Raw genomic sequence first — 18,948 nt, forward strand, 5'->3', positions numbered from 1 at the left:
TCCCAACATCTAAAACCCAGACCGTATCCCGCATTTGCAAGCACAGATTTCCGACGCTTGGACATCTCGGCACACACCGCACCTTGACCTGATGCTGCTTTCTCTAGCGCTGAGCTATGGCACAGCAGTCTTTCTCCAGCGCTCGGTTTCCATAGCAACTGTCTCATAAGCACTGGACCGCCTGTGTGTCTTGCAGCTTCTCCCAGTCTTGTGTCTCACTGAGAATGTGTGGCCGGTGCCTGAGTCCTGTACTGACATGTCTTTCAAAAGTCTTTGATCCCTTCCAGCAGGGCTGGGAAAGACACGCAGGCATTCCTCAAGCAGGTCACATGGGATGTCAGTCTGACTTTGTTAGAGCCCAGCACAGCACGCTTGCCACAGCCCTCGGTTCCAGGAGCTCCACCTGACACTGAAGACGACATTCCACTGCTGAGGAACGTGAGTGACTAAGCTGTCGCATTCTTTCAAGTAAATCTGAGTCCTAACTCAGCTTCAGGGGTGGTGGTCAATCCTGATATCTGGAACTTTTTTTGTGGCTAAATCATTCAAATCATTTATTTATAATTCTTTTGTTTGTTTGAGGCAAGGTCTCACTATTACAGCCCAGATTGGCCTTGAACTTGTGATTTTCCTGCCTCAGTGTTCCAAATGCTGAGAATGTAACTGCTTGCCATGACACCCCAAAATATTCTGTATGCTAAACTTTCCCGTCGCAGTTCTGCTTCCTGACTGTCTTAGTTAGGGTTCCTAGTGCTGTGCAGAGACAGCATGACCATGGCAATTCTTACAAAGGAAAATATTTAATTGGGGTGGCTCCCTTACAGTTTCAGAGGTTCTGTCTGCTAGGGAGTATGGCAGCATCCAGGCAGACGTGATGCCGGAGTAGCTGAGAGTCCTACGTCTTGTAGGCAACAGGAAGTCAACTGAAACACTGGGTTGTATCCTGAGCATAGGACACCTCAAAGCCCGCCCCCACAGCAACACACTTCCTCCAACAAGACCACACCCACTCCAACAAAGCCACACCTCCCAAGAGAGCCACTCCTTATGAAATTATGGTGACCAATTATATTCAAGCCTCCACACTGATTAAACCCTATTCTAACTGATACTGGCAATGGTCATAAAAAACAAACCTGGGGCCGGGCGGTGGTGGCGCCCGCCTTTAATCCCAGCATTTGGGAGGCAGAGACAGGTGGATCTCTGTAAGTTAAAGGCCAGCCTGGTCTACGTAGCAAGTTCCAAGACAGGCTCCAAAGCTACAGAGAAACCCTGTCTCAAAAGAAAAAAAAAAGAAGAAGAGATGGGGACCCATTTGGTCACTTTGAGCTTGCACAGGGCTAAATTCTTTGCCAATAGAAAATGACACACCAGGAATACCAGCTGATCAAGCCGTGACCTACATTAGCTGGGAATTTTGCAGGTGATAAAGGATATTATGTTGGTGAGATTACCCTGGACTGTCCAAGTGATCCCCGTGAAGCCCAAGGGTCTCTGAAATCAGAGTTATTTCTGGCTGGGATCAGAGGAGACATGACTTTGGAAAGGCAGATACAGATGGTGAAGGAACCATGAGCCAAGGAGTCTACACAAGCCAGAAAGGGCAAGGACAGATTTCCCTTTAAGATCTCCAGAAAGGAATACACACAGACATGACCACACCAACAGAAACCAGGGTGGAACATCTGACCTACAGAGCTGTAACGTGATAAATCTGTTTTTATTTGTTTGACCCTCCTGTCTCACTGCCCAGAGCGAGAGCTGTGACTGCAAGCATGGGTCACCAGCAGCCGCCATCCGTGCTGTGATAAGCCACTAAATATATGACAGCTTATCACATCAACACGAAATGAATATAACTGGAAAAGGTGATTGTTTGCTTTGTTTTGAGACAGAGTTTCTTTGTGTGGCCCTGGAACTCACTTTGTAGGCTGAATTCTAATTCAGAGATCCTCCTGCCTCTGCCTCCCAAGTGCTGGGATTAAAGGCGTGTGCCAGGTCCCAGCTCTCTTTCTTACAGCCTCTATTTTACCTTTCTTTCTTCTCAGCTTCCAGGTCTCACTTTTTAACAAAATGTCTTAGATATTATTTTACATGTATGGATGCTTTCCTACATGTATGTATATGCACCACATGTGTACTGGGTGCCTTCAGAGGCCAACTCCCTGGGACTTGAGTTACAGAAGGTTGTGAGCCTTCATGTGGGTCTAGGAACTGAACCCAGGTCCTCTGCAGGACGAGCAAGTGCTCGGCACCACTGAGCCATCTCTCCAGATCCCCTGCCACACCTCATCTTGCAATCGTGACAGCGTTTTCACTGCCTGTGGCAGCTGACAGTCACAGGGAAACTGCAAATCCAACCCCTGCAGTGACCTGGTGCTGACCTTCCGAGTCCGTTGCTGTTCTGGGGTTAGTCTGTTTAGCTGGTTTTGAGATAGGGTTTTGTGTAGCCCACCCTGGCTAAAGGTAGTGTTTCAGCAGACACAGTGCACACCTGTGTCCCAGCTTTAGGGAAGCCAACACAGGAGGATGACTGTGCCGGACTCTGAGGCCGTCCTTGGTAACATAACAAGGCCAAGAGAAAGCGGCCAGAGCAGGAAAAAACTCTGTACCTGCCATCTGCAGATCCCTGCTGACAACACCTAGTGTTTGCTATCCTTTGAGACATGGTTTCTCTGTGTTGCTTTGGAGCCTGTCCTGGAACTCGCTCTGTAGACCAGGCTGGCCTCGAACACACAAAGATCTGCTTGCCTCTGCCTCGTAAGTGCTGGGATTAAGGGTGTATGCCACCACTACCCAGTGAGCTTTACAGTTTTTAAATAATTTATTTAATTTTTTTTATGCGCACTGGTGTGAGAGTGTCAGACACCCTGGACCTGGGGTTACAGACAGTTGTGAGCTGCCATATAGGAGCAGGGAATTGATATTGGGTCCTCTGGAAGAGCAGCCAGTGCTCTTAGCTGCTAAGCCATGTCTCCAGTCCTGAGATTTAAAGATTTTTAAAGTGTGTGTGTGTGTGTGTGTGTGTGTGTGTGTGTGAGAGAGAGAGAGAGAGAGAGAGAGAGAGAGAGAGAGAGAGAGAGAGAGAGAGAGAGAGAAGGAGAGAGCCAGGAACTGGACTCTGGCATTAGGCTTGTGCGGCAGCTGCTTCTGCCAAATGAGCCATCTTCATCAGCTCTGTATTTATTTTTTGAGACATGGTCTCCGTATGTAGCCTAGGATAGTCTCAAACTAGTGATCCTCTTACCATATATGGGCATGGCAGGGAGGATCTTCTTTCTACCTCAGAGCTTGGAGGAAAGAGAGCAGAACCCTGGAGCTCTCTGGTGACCAACCTAACAAGACTGAGGAGTTCTGGGTCCAGTGGACGCCCTGTCTCAAAAAATAACCCGGAGAGGCATATGAAGAGCGATACACCACACACCACACGCACGCAAGCGTGCATTCTCTCTCACGCACACACAAACACTTTCTCTCTGTCTCTCTCTCACACACACTTTCTCTCCCTGTCTCTCTCTCGCATACTCTATCTCTGTCTCTGTCTGTCTGTCTCTCTCTCTCTTTCACACACACACACACACACACACACACACACACACACACTCACTCACACACACAGGGACCAGATAACAGTAGCTACTACTATGGGTGTAGCTCACAGGCAGGGTGCTAGCTTGCTTAGCATGTCTGAGGTCCTGGGTTCCATCCTGAGCACCGAGGGCAGAGGGCAGCTGGGGCAGGGGATGTAGCTCAGGTGGCCCTGGGTTCCATCCCCAGCACCACTGAAACCAGGATCCTGAGACATCCTGAAATTCCAGCACTAGGAAGGAGGGGAAGAGTCTGTGGGAAGGAGGGGAAGAGTCTGTGGGAAGGAGGGGAAGAAGAAAGCAGGGAAAAAGGAAGTGGAGGAGGGAAGGAGCTGACCCAGTCTCCAGAGCAGAGTTAGGAATCCAGGGCTGTGCTTAACAACTCTGCCTCAGTTCATTGGGCAAGGGAGTGGGAAAACACCACTCCACAAGCCAAACTAACTTTCTCAGGCCCACGTCCTGGACAACAGAAGGGTTATTAGAGGATCAGGTACCTGAACTGAACACCAGCTGTCCTCACCCAGCACAGCCTGGAAAACCAGGGCCCAGCAGGGCCTCAGATGCTGCCCAGGGCCACAGCGGTGGTTTAGGGAGCCAGTATGGGTGTGTGTGTGTGTGTGTGTGTGTGTGTGTGTGTCTGATCTGTACCAGTCAAGCTGCAGGGAAACCAAGGCCGACTGGGGTGAGCTCGCTCTGTAGGAGCAGCTGCTCACCCTCTGCTCGGGCAGCTGGGCCACACCTGCCTATGTTTTCTGGTTCTGTAAAAGCTGAGCAGAAAACTGAGCCAGTCCCTCCCTCTATATGCTCAACCCCTCCGAGGAGAGGCAGTCGATGGTTGGTTGATGAATCCATGAGCATCTTCCACCCACTCCTTCCCAAGTTCTTAAAATTCATGAAAACTCCGACCAGACTTATTGCAGATTTTACAACATGTTTGATTTTACTATTTCATTTCCTAAATAAACTCCCTCGAGTGGGCATACCAGTGCAAGAAATTCAAATATAGCAGTAAACGCAACGATGAAACAGCGAGGGACTGGATTAGAATCCCAGAGTTGTGGGTGACTGGGTCCGGAGGATGGTTAGTCCAATGTAGCCTGGACTACACAGCAAGAGCCTGCCTCATGACAACTGAGTCACAGATCCTCAGGCCTGGAACTTGACTCACAGTATTCCTGACGAAATTCATGCAGATGACCCCAAAATTGAGGAAAAGAACATTGGCTCATTGGCTCCACATTTTATTTGGGTAGCTAAGATCTAGACAGGCAGTGTGACTTGTCTGAGAAGTACAAGTCAATCTAAATCTAAGAACAACCTCACCCCTGCTCTGCATCCCTATCCCATACCACTCAGGTCTGTTCTACCCACGGGAGCAGAGACAGACAACCTCAAAGTCCACAAATCCACAAGTCCACCGCCAAGGGTGAGGGACGGAAAGGTTATTGTGCTGTCTCTCTTCCGTGGGGACGTAGGGGTCACCAGTCAGTAACACCCCTGCCTTCACAGCCTTACAGACACCCTGCTAACTGATGGCAGGCTTCTGCCAGTTGAAGAGTGTACGTTTAAGGACAAGTCTGACCTGGCCAAGTAACCACAAGATGAAGAACTACTAAACCGTGATGAGCGGGATGGCCCTCGGCTAACACTCCATGATCACCTGATCTCTACGGAGAGCCTCCGAGAGGACAAAGATGGACACAACAGTAACAGCTTGAGTGCACATATGTAGAGAGACAAACTCATATCTGAGGCCTAAAACTTGCTATGAAGCCAAGAATGACCACCCTGCCTGGCTTACATGATGTACGTCCGGGGATTGAACTCAGGGCTCCACGCATGTCAGGCGAACGCTGTTAGCCGGGCTACATCTCTATTGCCTCTAACCCTGACGTCACAGGGGAAATGTAACCTGAGAACAAGGACTTCGCCAGTGAAGAAGATGGGCTCGGTCTTGTCTGTTTATCCTTAACACATGCATCCCTGGCCATCTCCTCTGATGAAACGTGGCTGTCACCCACGTTGTGCCCCAAAGGGCAGATGTGGCCTTCTACTGACAGAGGAAGGAAGAGACCCAACCACGTGGGGAAGTACAGTGGCCTGCTCAGGATCTGACTTGGTTGGGAGGTCAAGGAACCACCCAGTAGGAGGTGCGACCCCAAGGCCTGAAAGGTAAGTGTTTGCTGGAAGCGGGGGCTTGGAAGAGCTTTCCAGCCAGAGGCATGGCGGGGGCTCAGTGACAGAAGCCCAGGCAGCTTTAATGCTTGTTTTTTTTTTATTTTTTTTTTAAATTGTGTTCACACACCCCATGCTGGCCTCAAACTCACTGTACAGCTGAGGATAACTCTGAACACCTGACCTTTCTATTGAGATTATAGCTCAGCTTCAGTGTTAAAAGTTAGGAAGAAGCCGGGTGCTGGTGGCGCACGCCTTTAATCCCAGCACTCGGGAGGCAGAGGCAGACGGATCTCTGTGAGTTCGAGGCCAGGCTGGTCTACAGAGCTAGTTCCAGGACAGACTCAAAAGCCGCAGAAAGTTAGGAAGAAGTGCTAGGTGGTGGCGCATGCCTTTAATCCCAGCACTTGGGAGGCAGAGGCAGGTGGATCTCTGTGAGTTCAAGGCCTGGTCTACAGAACTGGTTCCAGAACAGCCAGGGCTACACAGAATCCCTGTCTCGAAAAAAACAACAAAACAAAACGAAAGTTAGGTAGAAAATTCCAGGGAGAGGGGCAAGAGAAGTGGGCAGGAGCCACATGCACAGGTCCTTGTCTGCTGTGCTGAAGAACTTCGTGGATGAGCTCTATAGGTAAAGACATCCGGCATGGTGCCGAAAGGACTGGAGGACACAGCGGCACAGTGCCCGAGGGACCGGAGGAACGGCATTGCGGTGCCCGAGGGAGTGGAGGGCAGTGGCAGCACGGGGCCCAAGGGACCGGAGGACACGGCAGCATGGGGCCTGAGGGACTGGAAGACAGCTGTTACCAGAACTGAGTGAGAGGTGAGGCAGATGGGCCAGCAGCCTGAGGCCACACAAGGGACCAACACTAAAGGGGAAGAATTAAGAGCCCCAAACTTCATCCACATAGGAGTAGCCAGTATCCCTGGGCTCTTAGTGATAAAGCCTTCTGGGAAGCACACTCTATGTTTCAGAATTCCTTCTTTCAAGGGCAGTCAGGAGTCCAGATTTTTAATTGTTGTCAACACAGTCAAGATTATATAAATGAATCAAATCCTATATTCATAGGTCTAAAAGTCAAAGCACTTTAGTATTGCTTTGGGAGCTTTCAGAACACAAGTCCCAGGCATGGAACCATGAAGGTGTCCAGATGGAGTAGTAGTAGACCACTCTGAGGTTTAATAAACATCGATTAAACTGGCAAAATGGCTCAGTAGATAAAGGCATCACCTCTAAGCCAGAATTTTTCCCCTGTGGGTCACAACCTCTTTAGGGGTCGTAGAACCCTTTCAAAGGGATTGCCTAAGACCACCAGAAAATATAGATATTTATATTATGATTCATAACAGTAGGAAAATTACAGTTATGAAATAGCAACAAAAATCATTTTATGGTTGGGGTTACCACAGCACAAACTGCATTAAAGGGTGGCGGCCTTAGGAAGGTGGAGAACACTGCACTAAGCCCAAGAACCTGAGTGCTATCCCCAGAACCCCCAAAAGCTGTCGCCTGATCTCTACCTGCATACTGTGGCATTGCACACACAGACACACGCACACATGCGCACACACACACACACACACACACACACACACACTATTAAACGCAGGGATGGTGATGTCTCAGCAAGTGGTGCTTGCCACCAAACCTGATGACCTGAGTTCCGCCCTGGGTACCCATGAGGTGGAAGGAGAAAACCGTCTCCTTCAGGCTGCCCCCTGACCTCCATAGTATACCGTCCTGGGTACCCCATGTCCAGACTGTCCCCTGACCTCCACGGTGTACCGTCCTGGGTACCCCATGTCCAGGCTGTCACCTGACCTCCATGGTGTACCGTCCTGGGTACCCCATGTCCAGGCTGTCCCCTGACCTCCATGGTGTACCGTCCTGGGCACACACATGTCCAGGCTGTCCCCTGACCTCCATGGTGTACCGTCCTGGGCACACACATGTCCAGACTGTCCCCTGACCTCCATGGTGTACTGTCCTGGGCACACACATGTCCAGGCTGCCCCCTGACCTCCATGGTGTACCGTCCTGGGTACCCCATGTCCAGGCTGTCCCCTGACCTCCATGGTGTACCATCCTGGGTCCCCATGTCCAGGCTGTCCCCTGACCTCCATGGTGTACCGTCCTGGGTACCCCATGTCCAGGCTGTCCCCTGACCTCCATGGTGTACCATCCTGGGCACACACATGTCCAGGCTGTCCCCTGACCTCCACGGTGTACCGTCCTGGGTACACACATGTCCAGGCTGTCCCCTGACCTCCATGGTGTACTGTCCTGGGTACCCCATGTCCAGGCTGTCCCCTGACCTCCACGGTGTACCGTCCTGGGTACCCCATGTCCAGGCTGTCCCCTGACCTCCACGGTGTACCGTCCTGGGCACACACATGTCCAGGCTGCCCCCTGACCTCCACGGTGTACCGTCCTGGGCACACACATGTCCAGGCTGCCCCCTGACCTCCACTGGCGTCCACAGCATATGTGCACGTAGCAGCGCGTGCACAATACATAAATGTAGAGTCCACATCAACTGTAATAACAATCTGCTAACACCCCCCAGTCTGAGTGCTAGACATATGCTCACCCTGCCATGAGGCTGGCCTCGCATGAACTCGCTTCCCATGTTCTCTTCTCCTCCCTTCAGCTCCAGAGACCCCGACCTCGCTGCCAGGCACATCCTCGCTCAGGGTGGTCATTCTGGCCATCCCCTCTGCCCACGACACTATTTCCACAGACCTTCACAAGCTTTAGAGCCTCATCTCCGAGGTCTTCTTCAAACATTGCCCCAGCGGTGCCCCTTCTGACCTCTCTATTTAAAACTACAACTGCTTCTTTCTCCTCTCTCTCTTTCTGCATAAGCTTTCTAAAGTACCCCTACAAGCCACACACAATACTCCAATCAGCCACAAGCAGCACATATACCTGTCCCACAAGACTGTATCACCTGAAGACACAGATTTCTTACTTTGTGTTCACAGACTCTACAATGTCACACAGCAACGAAAATGCCCAAGATGCACTTGTCCAGATGCCTCCTCTTCCTTAGGGGATGATGCATGTCTCTCTGACTTCCTACCAGGCCCTGCAATGCCCTGGGAAGGCTCCCTGAAGGCAGGGTTCTTTCCTTCTTGTTAGAGTTACACAGCTGAGACATCCAGCCACATGGGATCCCAACTACTGGATCCCTGGACCTTTCTGTCCAGTCTCTGGAGAACTGACTAACACGGCCTGTGGAACGGGGCGGTTGGTCCGGAACAACAGAAGGATGAATGTTTTAAGTATCTGGAAGAAGCTTTCCAGTTTGCTGAGTTACGGAAGCCTCTGCTAGAAGCATGAAGAACAGTAAAAACCCATTTATGGACTCTTTGACAAATTATTGGTACAAATGCATTGATTATCCTGACTCACCTGATTGTGAAAAGAAGGGAATTTAGTGACTCTCTATGTAAAACTTGGACAGTTTGGGGAAAAATGGAAAATAATGGCGCTGGTTGGTTGTTCCTAGCAACTCCAGATAAACTAACAAAGGAAAAGGATGAGCTCCTTGATAAAACTGATAAGCTTCTTAGAATCTCAGGATAAGCTGATAAAGAAAAACAACAAACTCCGTGATAAAATTGACAGGCTTCTCCAGAAGCCCATAAACACCCTGAAGGTTCCCTGTGTGTCCTGGAAGACAGTCTGCTCCCCAGAAGCCACAGAGCTCACATTGCAGAAAACCACGACAAAGCCCCCATTGTAAGACTAGTGGATTACAGCGGAAATGCAAGCCCAAGCCGCTGGAGGGTCAGTGGTCATAGTCAGGATATCAGCTGGTAAAGAATGGGATCCTGTAACTCTCGGGGAGGTGTGTGAGAGGCCCCACTGAGGCTGAAAGCCTTGAACCTTCAGATTCTCAAGGGTTTGCTCTCACCTGAAGAAGGCTGTCCACCCTCAGCAGACGCAACCCCGCCCCCACCCCCTCCCAGAAACACTGCCTTTTCTGCCTTTGCCCCAGCATATCCATCCTTCATTGTCAGCTAAGCCAGCAGCGACTTTCCCTAAAACAAATGCCAGGCAAGAGAACACTGATGTCCCCCAGGAGCCACTAATAATATGACTGAAGACCTATGACTTAAGGTCAGGCAGTCTCCTCGATGGGAGCTGGGAAGTGTAGTCCATGGAGAGATGAGCTGCACTACTAAAGAGCCTGGGGAGTCTGCTAATCCACTCAAGCAGTAGTCTGGGGAACACGTGTGGGAAAATAGTGGAAGGCACATAAAACTGGATTTCTGGGGTGAGTGGGCAGAGAGATGGTTCAGTAGTTAAGACCACTGACGGCTCATCGAGAGGACCCAAATTTGATTCCCAGAATCCACATGGCAGCTCACAACTGTAACTCACACATGTGGTACACAGATTAGATAGCTAGATGACAGATATATATAGAGATAGATAGATAGATATAGATATAGATAGATATGTATGTATATGCATATGGGGGGCAAAACACCAATATACATAAAATAAATTAAAAAAAACTGGATCAGGCTGAGTTTATTGATACGGGATGGCTGAGTGGAAATTCTAGGTTTAATATGGAAGTTCGCACAGTTATAAATGACGGTGCACACCTTTAATCCCACAACTCAGGAGGCAGAGGAAGGTGGATCTCTGAGTTTGAGGCCAGCCTTGTCTGTAGAGTGACTTTCCAGACAATCAGGGCTACCCAGAGAAACCCCATCTCAAGAAACAAAATAAAACTAACAAAACAAAAGGTATTTTGGTAGTTCAAATAAGAATGGTCTCCATGGGCTCATGCATCTGAACGCTTAGCCCCCAGCTAACTGGTAAACTGTCTGAGATTAGGAGGGGTGGCCTTATTGGAGGAGGGGTGCCACCGGGGATGAGCTTGAAGGTTTGCCCACCACATCACACTCTATGTCCCCCACCTGCCCGAGGACCAGGATGTAGTAGCTCTCAGTTACTTCTCCAGCACCATGCTCCCAGCTGGGGTGAGAATGGACTAGCCCTCTGAAATAGTAAGCGAGACTCCAGTTAAATGCTTTCTTTTCTAAGAGTTGCCTTGGTCACGGAGTCCCCTCACAGCAATGGAACGGTGTCTAAACTGCCTTCACATGTATTCATCCCATCAGTTCTGCTCCTCTAGAGAACCCTGACTAATAAAGCTACATCATAACAGGATGGAGACTTAGGACATGCTGGCTCAGGAAAGGGGACTAGGGATGGGGACATTGATGGGCACAGGAAATGAAAGGACAGGTGGATAAGAAAATGAAACAAAGGCCCACGGGACATTTGGGGGTTGTGTGGTGCCCACGTAGATAACTGCATCCATGGAAAGACTGAGAAAGCTTGGGAAAGAATAAAGCATGTTTTCTTGGTAGCAGCAATTTCTCGGGTCTGCTCTGCTTGCTAGAGGCAAGCAAGCACTCTCATCTAAGAGACACTTCCTGACTCAGCTTTAGCTGCAAAACCTTGCAGCTCTTTAAAGAGGTCCTGCCAAGAAACACTTAAATAGTGTTGATAAAAATCGGACTGCATGCTTTTTGGTTTTCAGCTGTAGCAGGAAAAAAGCTGCACCGTTTTAAAATGCCAGCTTTCTGGGCTGTCCTGCCAGGGCAAACTCTGACTCTTTCAAGCAGGCGGTCCTGACTACGGAGCTTTTCAGTGTTGCTTAACACTGTTGCATCTTGCTTGCTGGCAAGGACCTTGAAATGCCATAGAGTTGTGGCAATAAAACGTGGCTACAGTCAGTACCCCAGCCATGAGGCTGAAATCTTGAAAAGCTAAGGAATGGGCTGGATCTAGCCGTAAAAGCCACAGCTTTAATCCTCTCCTTAAAGACTCACATAGAAAAAGAGAGATACACAGTAAAGAGAAATCCAAAGGGGGGGGGGAACACTTCTAAATGTTTTACAGTGTGTTAAAAATATATGCAGGCTTAAAAGAAAAAAAGGTTAAAGTTCTTAAAAATAAAGAAAGAGAGTAGTTGGGTATAGTGGTACACACCTTTAATCCCAAAGCTTGGGAGGCAGAGGCAGACAGACCTCTGTAAACTCAAGGTGTGGTGGCAGACACCTTTAATCCCAGCACTGGGGAAGCAGAGACAGGTGGATCTCTGAGTTCAAGGACAGCCTGGTCTACAGAGGAAATTCCAGGACAATTATACACAGAGAAACTGTCTCAAAAAGCCAAAGTTCAAAGTAAAAATAAAAGAAATAGAGGTTAAAGTAAAGCCACATAAAGATGGAAAATACACAGAGAGAGTCTGGATACTGTATGCTATTATGCTCTCTTTGAATTGTTTGAATGCTGAGGAAGGAGCAACAGCTGCTAAAAGATATTTGCTTATAAATGCTGCTGAATTAATCCAAGATAAGTATTTTAAAAATACCTTGGCTTCAAAATTGAAGTCAAAAGGTATGTTACTTTGGAGAAAAGGATTTGCTTTTGTTTCCACAGAAAATGAGAGGCTGTGGATTTATTCTGAGATAAGAAAAATCTAGTTTGATCAAGGAGGACCAACTGAGAAATCTCCGGTAGGAACAGATGGCCCAGATGTCTGAGCCAATCCAGAACAGATTCAAGACTGCTGCCTGAGATGATCAAGACTCACAGGATACTTCAGTCAGGACTTAATTATAACTCTAAATTTTCTTTAGATCCCCATAAGATTATCAGCACCCCCAACCAGCAGGAAGTAGCCTGGAAAACTACGCCCACATTCCCAGCACCCACATGGCAGCTAGAAACTTTAACTCCAGTTTTAGGGTATCTGCCAGCCACTTCCAGTCACCTCAGGCGCTGCACACACTCAGTGATGGACATGCTTAGGCATACATGCTGGCAACACACCCACACACATAAAATTAAGAAACTGAAAACAGACAGTGAAATTCAATCCCAGAACTTGAACTTTACAAGGCACTTTACAGTTTTGTAGAGCATTTACATGACTTCATAGTGTCACCTCGGGAAATAGAGATGACTCACAAACCCAGAAAATTGTTGATTCTACCTCATCTTGATTATTGACCGCCCAGAGATGTCCATCCTAAGCCCCAGCATCCGTGACCTTACACGACAATGGGAGAGATGTCCATCTTAAGCCCCAGCATGTGAGCATATGACTTTACATGACAATGGGATTTTCAGATGGACTAAGTTCCAAGATGGGAGGCTGACCCTGTATACCTGGGAAGGCCAGCATGATCGTAGGGGCCACATGAGTAGCAGGAGGGCCAGAGAAAGTGATGCAATGACAGAAGCAGAAAGGCAGAATGGTTAGGTGGGGTGGAAGAGAGAACAATGCCACAGTCTGAATCCATTCCTGAATCCAAGTAGCTTCTAGGAGCTGCAAAAACCAAATTTTCCTGGAGAGCCTACTAGGCTCCCGACTCTGACCCGGCCACACTGACCTTGGACTTCTGACCTTCAGACTGATGACACTGTAAATCCCTGGTTTTCTGTTTCTACAGCAATAGGAACGCACACAATTGCAACCCCGCTGCAGCCTCCTAGCCTGTCCAGGCTTCACTATCACTGAAGCAGACAGTGACATTTTTAAAAGATTCTATCCTAAACCTCAATCTCTCCTTTTATTAAAAACTAAAACAGGGCTACCTCACATGATCCTGCTTCTCTGACAAGTACAGACTGAGGAGTGCTTGTTTGGTTGAAGTTTCTCATGGTGCGCTGACCAGGGATGGGGTGGGGGTGGGGGGGCTGCAGCCTAGTCATTACCCCGTTTGTCCAGTGAACAAAGTAAGAGTCGGAGAATAGAGACCTAGAGGCACATAGACAATGACGGAGGAACTTGTAGGCAGAAACTGCTTTTTTGTTTCCTGACTTCTCAGACCCAAATAATCACACAGAAACTATATTAATTACAACACTATTCGGCCAATAGCTTAGGTGTCTTTCTAGCTAGCGCTTATACCTTAAATTAATCCATTTCTATTATTATATATTTTACCATGAGGCTTGTGATTTGTTACCTCTTGTTTCTTGGGCAGCTACATGAGGTCTCCCTGACTCTACCTTCTTTCTATTTCTCTGTTTGGATTTTCTGCTTGACTTTGCTCTGCTAAGCCATTGGCCAAAATGACTTTATTCATTAACTAATAGTAATAAAACATATTCACAGCATACAGAGGGGAATATTCCCACATCATTTCCCCTTTTCTGTCTAAATAAAAAAGAAAGTTAACTTTAACATAGTAAAATAATATATATACAAAACAGTTATCAAGCAAGAATTATAATTATAATATTTAGTGTATTTACATTTGGCAAATTAAGAAAAATGTTCTATTATCTATCCTATCTTTGTGAATCTAAAGTTTTTTATCTAATTTATCTTTTATCATAACTAAGAAAAACTATAACTATCCATCTTCAACTCTTCAAAGACCCCAGAAGAACATAATGTTACTTAAGTAAAGAGGAAGTACATTGTAAGAACTTCCAAAACCCTAGAATTAACAGAGACATCTCGCTGCCTGGACAGTCAGGAACTCAGAATCCTCCTGCCTCAGCTTCCTGATTACAAGTGTAAGCCACCATGCCCAGCCCTATCATCTACTCTGAAGCATTTGCTAGGCTTATTGTATTCCCAGTGAAAAACTGGGCGTGGCTGGGAACCTACTTCAGTTCTTGAGAGGCCTGCAGCCTAAAGGACAGAAACACAGACTCACGGTCCCCAACAGCCAGATAAATGCTAAGACAAAGAGCAGGAAGCTTAAAGGGCTATGGAAACTCAAAGGAGACGATGTTGATGGAGCCTAGAACCAGGGAAGGCATCTAAGAGGAGGTGACAATTGCACAAGAGACGAGAGAACTCAGCACAGAAGTTTGGCCCTAGAGTTTCCCATGGGAGGGAAGGTTCCCTAGAGACAGGATGCTGTAGCTTCCTGAGGGCAGGGAAAAAGCTGGGTCCTCCCAGGCCTCTCCACCCCTCTAGGCCTGTGCTCCTATAAGTGAAATGGGAGATGCAATATCTGCTGGGCCGGGGAGGGAAAAGTTGGTAAGGAAGGGCAAGGTGGGAGAGCAAGGGAGGTGAGGTCCTGGCTCACGCCCTCCCCGCTTACATAATCGTGGTGTGATACAGGTCATCTCAGAGCCTTGGTGAAACCACCTGAGGAACAGAGCATGAGCCAAAACTGTCTCCAAAGACCCTCCCCAGCCGGGACAGGGAAATGACATGACACGAAATTACAAAAGGGTCTTTATTTAGAAAAAGCCAAAGGGGCCCTGGGAGCAACGGGACAGGAGGCAGGCAGCTTCTCAGGGGTCAGGGGCATTTGGACAGATGCGCTTGAGTGGGGGGGCGCCCTCCGAGTCCTCTGTGTCACCCTGGGCTGCCTCAGGGACAGGTGGCACTGGCTCAAAGACAGGGTAAGCTTCGGGGGCCTGAAGAGGAAGGGCGGACAGGTATGAGCTCCACTCTAACCCAGAAGTACAGCCTCCTAGCCTCTGCCTTTTCCACTCTATTCCCCTGGGGACCCAGAGTCTGGCCCAGGACCAAGTGAACAAAAATGATGGCAACGCTATTTGGGGGAAAGAATTTGATTTTTTCTGGGAAGGGAATCAGGTAGTCCTTGTAGGGAAAAGCAAACCTGACAGCTCAGGACGTGTGTCTGTGTGATGTGGGGGCCCAGGCTCTCCGTGCACACTTAGAAGGTGAAGCAGCGCCAAGCTGCACCCTGAGCCTAGATTTTTGGTTTTTAATCTGTGGAGGAACACCAAGGTCATCGCAGGCTTCCAGAGCTCTTAAATCAGCCATGATTCAGCCCTCAGGATAGTGTCTCTAAAACACTCCTCTTTTTACCCAAGAATTCAACCTCAGCTAAGACTTTCAGTGGGTTCTAGGTCCATATCTCCCTCCTGGACCCTAGAATGCAGACTCCCTGTGCCCCCAGAACCCCATTCCCCACCAGGTCAAAGTCCAGTCTCTGGCCTCGCTCACCTCAGCTTCCAGCAATTCTGGAACAGGCTCCTCCTTGGTCAGCTTCGGGGGGTCATCAGTACCGCCTGCGGGTGTGTCCCCTGGGTCTGGAATGCGAAATGAACAGATACCTCCTGAGCAGCGGCTCTGCGCCAGGATAACAGACCAGACCGGGGGGCAGAAGAAACGGGCAGGTACCAATCACACAACACAACACTGTGGGAGCCAGAGGAGGGCACCAAGATGCCAAGAGGGGGGAGATTCAGGTTGGGTTTTGTTATAGTTGGGAGTGAGCCAGGAGACAAGCAGAGAGAGGGAACAGAATTTAGGCAGAGGGAAACACATGCTTGGTGACCACAGATTCTATGTTGTACTAAACCCACATCCTGACCTTAGGCAAGCTATTTCTCTGAACCTCAATGGAATCATCTGCAGAATGGGAACAGTGACAGTAATACAAGAGACTGCAGTGAGGGTCAAAGGAAGCCTTTAGCACATAGTATGTGCGCTGGCTAGAATCTTCATTCATGCATTCACTCATTCACCCACTCATTGTGGGAATAGAAATGGGGCTCGGGGCCTCAGCCATGCCAGACAAGCTCTCTGCCACGGAGCTGGATTCTCTACCCTATCATCTTACATGAACAGAGGTTTCCGGAACAATCTACACACAATCCTGAGACTCAACCATGCCATGGTATTCGTGGCGAGGGAACAGTTCCTGTGGCCACAGTTTGTTAAGGCCCCAGAGTCCAACTAAAGAACCAGAGGCCCGGCGGAGCCACTGAAGGATCTGAAGCAGGAAAAGAATCTCTCGGAATATGTGCTTTAGGAAAAGCCATCCGCAGCTGCGTGGCGGCCACTAGGGACAGGGACGGAGGCCAGAGCAGGCACAAGTGAGCAATGAGAAGACAGGACCAGAGACGCAGAAATCAGCCACACCTGGGAAGCAGTACTGACCAGACAGGGGCCGACTATACGAAGACAGAGAAGCTGAAGAGGGCTCAGGCCCAGGGTGTTGGCTCACTGGCTCTGTAAGTCTGGATGATGGGCTCCTCGTGCATAAAGAGGAATCATAATAGGATCATCGCTCCCAGAAAGTAACAGTGGAGATTAAATGAGAAACCGAAAAGCAAGCGTTGACGTGCTCAGAACACCTAGCAGGGAAGGGGCTTTGTTAGCCGGTACTCTACTGCTACTAATCGCTCTGACTGTCAGAGTTATTTATACTCCGAACAAGTATTTACTGAACGTCTATTATGTATCCACTGGTGTTCTGATGTCACAGGAATGGACAACATCAGTATGGCTGGCGCGAGATGATAACAGGAAAGACAATAAGCAAGCAAAGAAATAAATCTGCGTAAAAATTGCAGACGGTGATACGCTACCTACAAAGACAGACTCAGCCAGAGGACTGGACAGCAGCTGGATGTAATTTCTGCCAGGGACAGGAGAGGTTCTCCCCACCCTCAGGGGGAGCAGGACCAGGGAGAGAGGACATTGACATAGGTACAAGGACAAGATGGTGGGTTCAACTTTCAAGAAGGGAGGGCTCCTAAGAGCCACCTGGTCCTACCTCTCTCTTGGCCCAGCTGTGGGGGCTGAGTATCTTCTGCAATCGCTTCTGGGGGTCCAGTGGGTGACCCAGGGCGGCTGGGCTGGGGAGTCCCCTCAGGGCTGGGCTCTGTGCCTTTCTGCAGTGAACCTTCTGAATGGAAACTCTGGTTGCTGTTCTCATCTGCGGAAGCAAAAGCCAAGTTGGTTGGCCAGAGGGCCTCCCAGTAGCTTCCTTCCCTCCTCATTCCAGAATCTGCACATACCGTTGAGATCCAGCAGGATGAGGGGGCCACCCGCCCTGGGACTGGTGCCCCTGCCGCGTCTCTCCCGGCCACGGGATCGCTCTGCCCCGCCTCCTGCCCGCCGCCGCTCCTGAGGGTTAGAGGGGTAAGGTCAGAGCCAGCTGTCTGGTGTGCACTTACAAATCCCCTCAATACAAATAAAGAAACCTAGCCTTAGAGAAGCAAGAGGCGCTGTCTCAGGTTATGTAGGCTGAGTTAGGTCTTGAACTTGGAGAGGGTGGGGGCGTGTGTGTGTGTGTGTGTGTGTGTGTGTGTGTGTGTGTGCATGCGTGCGCTAATAATCGTTACCATCTGCCTGAGCTCCACACTGGAGTCTCCAAGCCAACTGAAGGTGGAGGCCAAGGTGGGGATGGAAATTGTCTGAGGTTGCACAGATGCAAAGCTTGTTGGGGGTTGGGCTTGCTCACCTCCTCCTGGGGATCCACCACAGGCACCCACTTGAAGATTCGAAGGGAAGTGTCACCCACAGTCACCCAGCGCTTCTCCCTGTGGGAGGGGAGGAGACTGGGTTAGGGAGAACACCATAGAGCAGGGGGTCAGGGAGATGTGCTAGGGTAAGGGAAGCTTCGCTAACGTCACAGAAGCAGAAAGTGCCCTGTAAAAGACCAGGGCACAGACGGATATAACTTGGAGCTGCGGTTTTGCAGACACCTGGGGCACTCAGCAGGGCGCCACCAAGGCCTGGCAAGGGACTCTGGCAATGAAGACCCGGGGCCGAGCTTGCAAGAGTGTCAAAGCTTCAGGGGGCGGGGCATAGATGAGGGCTCCCGCTCTGGGAAAGCACCACTCCGGACCACGCTTTGTAGACCTCTGGGAATTGCCGGGGAGGGGGGGGGGGCAGGCGATTCTGAGCACAGCTGGTGGGCGGGGGCAGCTGGCCAGGAAAGGGCGGACGCGTTTGGAGGAGGTGGCTCGGCTGTGTCCCTGGCCCAGGGGCAGCGCTCACCATCTCCGGACCTTCTCGATGGTCGCCATCACCTTCTTGATGTCATCTTTGGCCCGGCTCCGGGTCTCGGCCCGCACGGTCCGGCCGGCCATGCTGGCGGGGCTGGGGCCGGGACTGAGCCCGTGGTGGGACGGCCTGCGGTCCGGCGATCTCAGGCTGCGCGCCAGGCCCCGGCGCCGCTCTTTCGGCCTGCCGGCCCTCCGGGAGTTGGCCGCGCCCTCCCTCGCTCCCCAACGCCTCCGCGCGTCCCCGCCTGGCTTCCTGCGACCGCGCCCCGCCCCGGCCCGTCCCCGGAGCGGCCCGGGCGGCGCGGGCGGCTAGAGCCCCGGCCTGGAAGCCCGGCCAGCCCCGCCCCGGCCCGGGCCCGCCCCTCGGGGCGCACGGACGCACAGCGCCCTCTGCCAGCGGCGGAGAGGGAGAAC

At 50.1% G+C, this 18,948-nt stretch overlaps 1 protein-coding gene across 6 annotated transcripts in view; it reads right to left on the minus strand.

The window, feature by feature from the left end:
* Bcl7c (BAF chromatin remodeling complex subunit BCL7C) overlaps window positions 1–18,848 on the minus strand; it is a 34,901-nt gene extending 16,053 nt beyond the window's left edge. For 3 of the 6 annotated variants that reach the window (XR_012910615.1, XR_012910616.1, XM_075972368.1), the window contains exons 1-5: window positions 18,527–18,848; window positions 17,988–18,066; window positions 17,542–17,650; window positions 17,298–17,459; window positions 15,740–15,825 (exon numbers count right to left, since the gene is read on the minus strand). Coding sequence is in view for 4 of the 6 variants with exons in the window: in XM_075972368.1 (XP_075828483.1) it covers window positions 15,740–15,825; window positions 17,298–17,459; window positions 17,542–17,650; window positions 17,988–18,066; window positions 18,527–18,618 (528 nt within the window). In the remaining 2 variants the exon portion in view is untranslated. Of the gene's footprint in view, window positions 1–14,985; window positions 15,184–15,739; window positions 15,826–17,297; window positions 17,460–17,541; window positions 17,651–17,987; window positions 18,067–18,526 lie in introns of those variants that run through there. The other 3 variants (XM_075972371.1, XM_075972369.1, XM_075972370.1) reach the window with 3 other exon arrangements.
* Between the last annotated feature and the right edge of the window lie 100 nt (window positions 18,849–18,948).

The sequence above is a fragment of the Microtus pennsylvanicus genome, chromosome 5 (genome assembly GCF_037038515.1).
Source record: "Microtus pennsylvanicus isolate mMicPen1 chromosome 5, mMicPen1.hap1, whole genome shotgun sequence".
NCBI classification, from domain to species: domain Eukaryota; kingdom Metazoa; phylum Chordata; class Mammalia; order Rodentia; family Cricetidae; genus Microtus; species Microtus pennsylvanicus.